The sequence below is a fragment of the Populus euphratica genome, unplaced genomic scaffold (genome assembly GCF_000495115.2).
Source record: "Populus euphratica unplaced genomic scaffold, PopEup_1.0 scaffold272.1, whole genome shotgun sequence".
Taxonomy (NCBI): Eukaryota; Viridiplantae; Streptophyta; class Magnoliopsida; order Malpighiales; family Salicaceae; genus Populus; species Populus euphratica.
Genome location: NW_011500156.1, coordinates 221,822 through 231,900, shown reverse-complemented (window position 1 = coordinate 231,900; position 10,079 = coordinate 221,822). Strand labels below are relative to the sequence as shown.

The 10,079-nt window shown below is 35.8% G+C and overlaps 1 protein-coding gene across 6 annotated transcripts; it reads right to left on the bottom strand.

Moving 5' to 3' along the window:
• Nucleotides 1-2,867: 2,867 nt before the first annotated feature.
• Nucleotides 2,868-9,559, bottom strand: LOC105111094 (protein SPA1-RELATED 3). Of its 6 annotated transcripts, none has more exons than XM_011006344.1 (9): nucleotides 9,330-9,559; nucleotides 9,013-9,084; nucleotides 7,848-8,934; nucleotides 7,488-7,645; nucleotides 6,300-7,275; nucleotides 6,073-6,219; nucleotides 5,629-5,940; nucleotides 4,702-4,761; nucleotides 2,868-3,405 (listed from the first exon to the last, which is right to left on the bottom strand). In XM_011006344.1, the coding sequence occupies exons 3-9, from the start codon at nucleotides 8,715-8,717 to the stop codon at nucleotides 3,217-3,219; spliced, it is 2,712 nt and encodes a 903-aa protein (XP_011004646.1). In that variant the 5' UTR covers nucleotides 8,718-8,934; nucleotides 9,013-9,084; nucleotides 9,330-9,559; the 3' UTR covers nucleotides 2,868-3,216. The 6 variants fall into 6 exon arrangements, with proteins under 6 accessions (XP_011004646.1, XP_011004649.1, XP_011004645.1 ...); XM_011006347.1 differs by having other exon boundaries at nucleotides 7,848-8,892; XM_011006343.1 differs by lacking the exon at nucleotides 9,330-9,559 and adding an exon at nucleotides 9,211-9,314.
• Nucleotides 9,560-10,079: the final 520 nt, after the last annotated feature.

Sequence of the window (10,079 nt, the reverse complement as noted above, 5' to 3'; positions counted from 1 at the left end):
CAGTGTTGTCCCCTTCATTTCTGCCTTTAATCCTCAGATTAAATAACTTTTTTCCTTTTCCAGCTTGTTGTTTTTGCATATAAAAGGCTCCTTCAGTCAATCTATCTTGCCTTATTGTTCTTCGTTGCTCCTATGCTTGAAGAGCACTCATTAGTTCACCTAATGAGATTTTACTCAGGTTCTTTAATTCTTCCAAAAAGGAGATTTTGGATTCAAACATCTCAAGAAGAGTCACAAGAACCTTTTCTAGAATCCTGCTATCAGGAAAGTCTTCTTTAAGTAATCTGATGTTGTTGATAATTAGTGAAATTTGATCAGAATACTTGGAGATTGTTTCATCTTCTTGCATGTTAAGTGCCTCAAAATCTCTCTTCAAATTTAGCACTTGCATTTGCCTTATTTTGTCACTATCTTGGTATTCTTCTTTTAGTATGTTCCAAGCCTCTTTGGCTAAATTGCATGCCATAATTCTATAGAAAATGCTTTCTGCCACAGAATTCTGGATGATTAATTTTGCCTTGGATTTCTTTTCCTTTTCCTCACTGCTGAACTTGATTTGAGCCACAGTGGGATTTGTTGGTAAGAGAGCTACTGGTTTGTCTTCGAAAACAATTTCCCAAAGATCATAAACTTCAAGAAAGGCTTGCATCTTCACTGACAAAATGTGGTAGTTTTCACCGGTGAACAATAATGGGGGAGTTTAAAAGTAGGTTGTTGGATGTCATTTTAAGATTTTGAAAAAAAAAATTGGTCTTGTAAGATCTAAGAGTGCTCTGATACCACTATTATGAATTGTGTTGTTATGTTTTGTACAAGTGAAGGGATGCATAATCAAGAACAGCAATGTTGGGTATTGAAGAACACAAACTACACACAAGGTATTTGATAAAAATATCTCTTAAATTATTTTATTAACTACATGTCTTTAAATACATGAAAAAAATTAACAAACTTTCCTAGTTATCAACCATTAACTGTAGTGGACAATGTGCTGCCACTAACTTAACAACATCCCTAGAAAAACAAGGAATTTACTTTAACAAAGTCATAACAGAAATGAAAGAAAAGAAAACAAACAACACTTGATTGAATAACAATTAAACAAACTGAAACACTAAAGTTAAAATGTCAATTTTCTAACAACTATTGAACCTGAGATTGGTTACAAACCGCCAGTGATACTCAATCAACTTGGAAGCTATTCTTCAACTTGCTTCTAGCGAGAGGAAAGTGGCTACTGGTGTTGGAGGAGTTTTTATGACTATTTTATTACTGCAAAGTCTACGAGCTTGTTGTTACGTTTGCTTGCTAATGCTAGAGAAGTATCGTTGTTGCTGCTGCTACAAGTTACTGCCATGAATAAGGAGGTTGTTGTGTCTGGTGCAAATTGCTACATCTGGTGTAAACTGTTGTTATGTATGTGTTTTTTTGTTTTTGTTTCTCAACTACGATTACTCCTCTCCTTTTCAACCTAGGCAGATTTTACTTCAAAAAAAACATAACAACTGCTACCTTTTTTCTCTTATTCTTATTCTTATTTTCTGAATGTTCAAGGTGGTTTTAAATAGCCTTACAAATCCTAAGAGTTCTGTATTCTATCTAGAAATTAATCAACTATCTCATAACTATAATATAACTCTAATAAATCATTGATCTTAATGTTGCAAAATTCTAACAATATTAGAACATCTTACGAACTGGTTAGTACTTAAAAGTATATTTTTATCAAGGTTTTATATCATCATTTTGCACTTGAAATATCTATAACTCCTTAACTAAAGCATGTTTTATAATAGCATATCTAATAATATAATGTACCTTTAATTTGTGATAAATGTTCATCTTAAATGTAGGCATATTACATAAATGAAAGGATTGATTGATGAGTTTAAGTACTGAAATTGAAAGGACAAAGAGATGGCCAAACTTAGAAAAGAGATGCTGGTGTAGTCCAAACTAGAACACTGTTTGGTAATTAGGTCATATTTGGAGTTGTAGATCTCAAATTTTGGTCCACTTTATATGGATGGAAAGGTAAGGCATAGGCCTACAACTTTCATGTAGAGGTCTGGTTTTAAAAAGGTCGTTTTCAAGTCCAAATTATAGCGACAACAAAGAAGTCTGAATTTATCCTACAACCCAGATACTGTTCAGTGTTTGGCCCATATCTGGAATTTTAGAAGTCCAAATGACCTCATTTTTTTCCTGGAAAGATGAGATAATTACCTAAAACTTTCATAAGCACAAGTGGTTTCAATTTTGACGTTATCAAATGTTGTATAACACTTGGTACAACAAATATTTGGTATTTTCATAGCCCAACCGTATGGTATAACTTACACTTGTGCTATGAAAGGAACTTGATTTATTATTAACATAAGTTATAATCATAAATGCCTGATAATATTTACAAGTATTAGCATTACTCGAATAAGATAACTAATGTAATCATGTTAATAATTCATAATCCAATTGGAACCTCCTTTATATGTAGTTTCAGTTGAATAATAAGAGTTTATACTATACTTGTTTGAAATATCATTAGTGAATCCTCTAACCTTGACATTTGTTATTATCATTATTTAATCCTTATATTGATCTTCCATCTCAAAGTTCTCATCATTTTTTTTTCTTCTTCTTCTTCTTTATTATTATTATTATTATTATTATTATGAATTTGCTATTATTATGTTATTGTTATTTATAATTTATACAATTAATTTCCATGTGGTTCGATTTCAGTCTTGTCGGATTATTTATTACTTCGATACTCCTATACTTCAAAAAAATATCAATTTTTTGATCGTATCTCCAACCATGAACTCCTAGCTAATATTGAACTCTAACATAGTGGCTACATCAACTAAAAGGTAAAGGATGAAGTTAACATCCATTATAATTATAAAAAATGATCAACTATAACCATTGCCAGAATATACAAGACATAATTTTTGCTCCTCCTTCCCCCTGAATTCTATCTACAATACAGTGAATCGAGACCATTATTTCTCGTGTTGACTATTTCTGCTATTATCTAATTCCAAAACTTGTTTATATATTTTCTTTTTTGAAGAAAAAAAAAACACCCGGTTCCTATACAAGTAAGCTACACAATTGCCTTTGGTGAAAGATTATCGTCTTCGTTCCATTTTTGCTGCACTGAGACCATCTTTGGTCCTTTAAGCTAAAATCATGTTGTCTGGAGCGTCGACCAAATCAAAGCATCTCCAAGATTTTGATATTCCCAGTAGAATTCGCAGCAACCAAAGTAGATGACTGGCCACGCCAACAGACAGAAGAAATAAATTGTGCAGCGTCATCCATTTCATGGTCAGAAAGCGGGTCCGTGTTGTTAAACTTGAAGGACAGCACTGGCATAGGGAAAGCCTTGTGATAGACAAAAACCTATTCCACCAAAAAAAAAAATATATATTAAACTTAATGAATGAATGAAACTTGCATTGTACTATAATGTGCGCTGTAGAAGTCACTTCACTAGCATAGTTGCTTGAGTTTTGATGGGTGCTAAGAGTTAGGCAATTCAAAAAAAAAAGGCACCATCACAATCACGAAAATAAAAGCAGCTTAAAGTTAATACAATATCATGATGCGAGTGAAAAGAGTATTGCTATATTGTTGTTTAACAACTTAATTATGCCTTCCATTCAACTCAGTCTCCATTCCTCCCTTTATAAACTGATACAAGCTTGTTGAACAAACTAATGGAAAGGGGATAGAAGTTTTGAGTCTTGTGTCACACAAAAGTCAATACAACCAATGCAATTCGTGTTAGATGGATTGAACTCTGGAGCTCGAGGGAAAAGATCATGTGCTGCCAAAAAGAGCGCAGGTGAAGTGTTGGGATATGTCTTGAACTAGCTCACTAGTTACTAGGCCCCTTTTCCTTTTTGCCCACTTGGTTTGCTATGTATATTAATTCTAGAACTAAAAGGGTTGGGGTTTAGAAAAAATCAAGTTGAGTTTCTTGTAAGGAATGGGTGCATCGGGGCCGGAGTTTGATAAGCCAATCCAATTTCATAGTGAAGCTTGACCTCAATTTAAAACGAATCGTATAAAGTTTATCGTGTTCTTGTTTCCTCCTTTTCTTTCCTTCACTTCTTGCATAAATTCAGTCATATGTCTTGTTTCCTAAACATTAGAAGTAAGAAAACTAAACTGAAGAAGAAACAGATGCTACAGTCTTTTGACGTGTAAGAGAAAGTAGCTTGTAGTGCTGTAATATGAAGTAAAGGTAAGAAAAGGTGAGAGAGTAGCTTGTATTGCTGTAATATGAGGATATTTGGTTTATGAAATTGTTTCCTATTATGGATGCTGGTTATGTTTCGGTGTCCATTAAGGTAGGTCTTCTTAATTTACAGTCGACTTTTCCAAGGCTGCGAATCTAATGAGTTAACCTAGTTAGATGTATGGAAAGCTCCACACAGTTATCCAAAAAGCAACTGAACATTTGACGAGGAAAAGTTGATTTTCTAAAGAAGTTCCTAAGTTCTTATGCAGCTCAAGCAACAAGGCTTGTCAAACAAGAAGAGAGAGGCCACGAGTTCTTGGATGGTTATGCCATCATAAGAAAAGTAAGGGGATACAGTTAAGTTCGTTTTGCCACTGAAAAGAAACCATAATTTTATCCATTGAGGAAAGGCAAGGTACCTCTAAATACTAAAGAAGTAAGATATATAGTACCTCATTCGTTTCCGAGCCAGTTGCAATGTATCCATCTGATACAGACAAACCCACGAAGTTCTACAACATAAGCATGCATAGACAAAAGATGTCAAGCATGGACAATTTTCCACCACCAATAAAACACACTTATCACTGTGAATAGTACATCAAACATATAATAAACTATGAAATTGAAGCAACTTAACATCAAATTTATATGCATGGTGAAGTACCTAAGCCAGAAAAAAAAAAAAAAAGCCTTCCATGTTTCCTTTGTTAGTTCATTATTTTAGTAGGCATTTCAATTTCTAATATTTAACATGATGACCAGTCATAATAATTATGAGCATCCAATCCCTAACTTCAATGAGCATAAACAGACTATTCTAGAACTTTGTATTCAAGTATAAATCCATGAGAATACTGCTATCAGAGCTTCCGGCATAGCTGATAGAACTCAACAAATTTCACAGTAGATCAACACAAAGAAACATCGAGATACAGTAGTATATTAACTTGCAATAATGAATTTCAGTCACCTCATCTGCTGCCAGTGACCCCCATTTGCAATGCTTAGCAGCCCTAGTTCTGCCAACTATATAACTAGCATGCATGAAGACCAATTGTGCAGTTTTTTATTAATACTTTCAGAGGGTCATATGCATTCTCCAAAACATATACTTGATAAATCTTAAGCTAACTTTCCAACCAAGCAAAACATGTTTTGAAAGAAAATCAACTTCGAAGGCACAGGCTTTCATGACTAGCAAAACCATAATGTTTTCTTTGTTGCAAATCCTGATTCTAGTGCAACTTCAAACTAACCACAACTGTGACAGACCAGGAAAATTAACAGCTAATCAAAATGAGGTCAATTCTCATCCAATATCACTTGCAAAAAAGGTCAAAAATAGTAGCTTATTATTGTATGAGAACTGAACATACCTTTACATTCATGTGGCCTGTGAAGGATTGAATGGGGCTATCAATAACCCTAGACGTGCCCATTGACAAATCCCAGAGCTTCAGCGTGTTATCCGTGGAAGCAGAAACAAGATTGGTTGAATCTACAAACTTCACATAACTCACAGTTTTATTGTGTCCAGTCAATGTACATAGAGGAACTTTTGAGTTACGGAGATCATAGTAATAAATTCTATGATCTGCTGAACCAAATGCAATAGAACGACTAGAATCCATGGGAAACTGAACGGAGCAGACATTGGCTTTTGTTTTGATGGAACCAATACTTACTCTCTGCATAAGAAAATCAAGTATGAGGATCAGCTTATTATATGTCCAGAATTAAATTAGCACATTAAGAAATTCTATAACATTAGCACGTTCAGTTTCAAAGCTGACATCCAACAAATGCAAAAGTAGCATTGCCTGATTGATACTCCATAGCTTGACTGAACCATCATCACTCCCACTAGCCAGCATTGTTGGATCTGCTGATGAAAAGTCAATGGACCACACACGCCTCTCATGCTCTCTCATTTCTGTTACCACTTGACTCCTTGTAACATCCCATACCTGAACATGTTGAGCAACTGATTTACAATCGAGTGAAATAAAGACAAAAGCCTCATCCAATATTAGGTTTGAGCCATTACCTGCACCACACCCTCAAAGTTACTTGAAGCAATTTGGCTTGTAATATATCTGTTCCAACATATGCTGCTTAGCTTTGACCTACAGACCATTTCAACAACAGGATAATGGATATCACGAGCTTCATTTATAATTGTATCACATTCAAATACTTTTATCTTTTTATTTACACCAGCTGTAGCAAAAAATTCTCCATCACGATCAAAACTAATAGAGCAGACTAGGTTCGAAGAGTTCAACAAATCCCCTTGCTTCAGGTCAGCCTTCACTTTTAACTTGCTAAAAGATAGATACTTGCACAAACCCTCAAGGAATGGACTTATCCATCCACTTTGTCTACCCTCAATAAACCGATCCTTCAGTGCTAAACTATTTATGGAGCTTCTTTCAGTCACAACAATGGAACCTCTCCCATCACCACTTACTGGTGAATTTCTAACAAATGGTGGTTTCCCTGGTGGCCTGACTGGTCTGGATCTTGTCAAAAAATATGCTGACTCTAATTTCTTAAAGTTCTTCATCAATCGAGAACTTCTAAAAAGAGGACTTTCCTGTGATTCTACAAATGTATCTGAGTTCCGACCTTCATCGAGATTATCATCACATCCCTCTATGTTGAGAATCTGAAGACCTGAGCAAAATCGTTTTCGGGAACCCATGCTAGAAGAATCGTCATTATCATAAATGCTCAGGGGAGGGAGATTTGATGCTAAATGATCACCTTCTCCACTTTCTTTACATGTGCTTCCCTTTTTCTTAAGAAAAGTTTGATGCTTTGTGACTTCTTCAATATCAGAACATAGAAGAGAAACAGTTTCTTGCAACTTATTAGCTGCATCCTGCTTTCTTTTTTGCATTGGTAAAAGGAATTCCAGCAACAATTCCTGCTCCTCTATTCTCTCTCTAAGCTGTATTGCTGCTTCACGCTCTTCCAAATAGTCTCTTGGTTCATTAAGAAACTCGCTTTGCAGTAATTCTCTGTCACACGATACATGAGAGTAAGACAATGAAAATTTGATTGAACAGAAATCAGATGAAATGTAAATCAAAAAAGGTACTTTGCTCAGGGTGCAGTAACCATAAGCACACAATGTACTTGTTTGAAGAGCTCGAGAAAACTCATCCCCATATCAAGGCAGATGCTACCATAAAATGCAAAGTAAACAAAGGTACAGGAAATTAACATTCACCCCATTTTTGGCCGGCTACTTGGCTCAGGGTGCAGTAACCATAAGCAAAATGAAGCTTCTTTTGGCCACTTGAGCAGCAGTTGAGGAGGAAGAACTCGATGTCTGAGACTAGACATAGTTCTGCTCTTGTCTTCCCTTGAAGTGAATGGGTTGAACAGCTGTTCACAAGTAGAACTATATGACATCAATGTAGACAGTAAACAGAAGATGCTCTTAAGGCATTATTACAGGCCATTTAGATAATGAAGAACTTTCTGCTTGAAATAGAAGTCAAAAGTTCGAAACACATACAAGAAATGGTTTTGAATCCACTCTAATTTTGATCGTTAACATCATAAATGCAACATTATCATTACGAACCTCGAAAAGAAGAACTCCCAATTGGTAGATGTCTGAAGCACAAGAGCTTGGTGACCCAGCAACCTCTTCAGGGCTGGTATACCAACTGGACTCCATCAGCAATATTTGCTTCATTGGAAATGATTGTTTCCTTTCTTCTTCATGTTCAACGTTCCTCGTACCAAGGACTTTTTTTTCTTCTGTTTCTTCCCCTAATGGTAAATCTGCTGCATAAAGTGAGCTGGACTGCATGCAACTGGCTTCCGATAAAGCATTTGTTGGAGTAGATGCAGGTAGAAAATCTTCACTTTGCAAACTACTTCTCTGCTGGCACATGTCATGGGGGGAAGATGAAGAATTTTTAACCTCCACAGTTTGGCTATTCAATCCATCATCCAAAGAATCAGACCCAGAATCCGAGTAAGAAACGGACTCGATGAAGGAGACATGGTTAAATGATGACATGACAAAGCAAGAAGGCCTGACATTGTGAACAACAATTCCCTGTGAATGTGCCACATTTACAACTTCGACTATTTGCCTAAATATGTGCAAACATTCAAATTCATCAACAGACCGTTCTGGTTTGTTCAACCAATGCCTCAAGCTAACATCGTTCCACTCCATGTTTTGGACGAAATGGTCAACTGCAGCTTCATCCTCACAAACCCCAGATAAAGTACCAGCCTGGTTTTTTAGGATTTGACGAGCCAGAATAACCCTATCAGTCTCCTTTCTAAACCCAGAATTGTAAGATGCGGATCTCAGATTCCTGTTGGTGACTGCTGAAGTATTAAATCCCCTATAACTACCAGACTTCTGCCAAGCAGACTCAGATGAGCCCTCCATGGTTACCCCCCTTGGGCTGCATGTAAGCCAGAACAAACACATCCAAGAAATCGAGGAATTCGCCTGCTACTACCACACTCGCTAAGTTCCAGCATTACCATCTTCAATCAATACCTTATTTCACAGAAATAGCAAAAAGAACCTTGCTTCTGATCAAGCCAAAGCTCAATAACTCAGCTCCTCAAGTAAAAATACTAACCTTGCAGTGCAGCGGACACTACAGAAAATAAGATGAAATCTTTTAGCGAGTACACTTCTCCTGAGACAACCGCAACCAGCCTAACATCAATGAACCAATAAGAAAATTTTTAAAAAGTAGAGAAAAATCAACACTTACATTATACTACACACAATTTTCCTTTCCTTTCTTCATCCACCAGAATTATAAAACTAAGTCCTCACACGTGCACTGTTCAACACCAAAACAACGCAAGCACCAGCACAAAAAAAAAAATGAAAGACAAGTACAATAATATCCAGAAAAGGAGAAATACTGAAGATACCCTTTTTACAATGTAGAATTAGAAACACGTACCCAGAGGTTTCATGAAAAAAAACAACGCATGCATCAGAACCAACAAAAGCCCACACCCAATAATATTATATACAGCCATTTAAAAGAAGAGCTAGAGAGAAGGAGGGAGGGATAAGTACCTGTAGCAGCACCAAGAATGGATATTTCTGATCCTGCTAGACCAAAAGAGAACCACACAACACAACAAGACTTTAGTTACTACACTCCACTAAACACTACAGCCTCATAAATTCCCTCATTTTTCCCTCACAACTTCAAAAATAAAATCAAACAAAACCCCTCCACAAAAGAAAAAAATCAACAACATGTTTCAAATTAAAAAAGAAAAAAAATATCTCTCTCTCGCTCTGTTTCACTCTATGTATTATATAGTTCTTCATGAAATTATTATGATATTCTTTCTGTTTTAAGCCACAAGCTCGTGGTTTGCTCTTTGGCTCATCTCCCCGCTTTATTCCATTTGAGTTACGTGGCACCACCATAGCCTCAACCTTGTTTGTCTATTTCTTTGCAAAGAAGCCAAAAAACTTTGTGGGCCATCAGTGCCAAAAAAAAAACAATTCTTGATGAAAAAAAGATCTTGGCTTTCTAGAATTGGAAACTCTCAAGGTGAGAACATGAAAAGCAAATAAGAGCGTGCGTTACTGGTGTGAATCATTAAACTAATCTGATGATGTGATTCTTGTTAGAACAGCACGTAAGAAACAATTAAGAATACTAGAGGGGGCTGTTCTTGTTTCTTTAATCCGATTAGTGACATTAAAAATAATATTTTACAAGAAACACACATCACATGGTAGAAAAGAAGCTAATAAACTATTGATTAATGTAATGAAGCACAAACAATGAAGCTAAAACAGAAATAATAG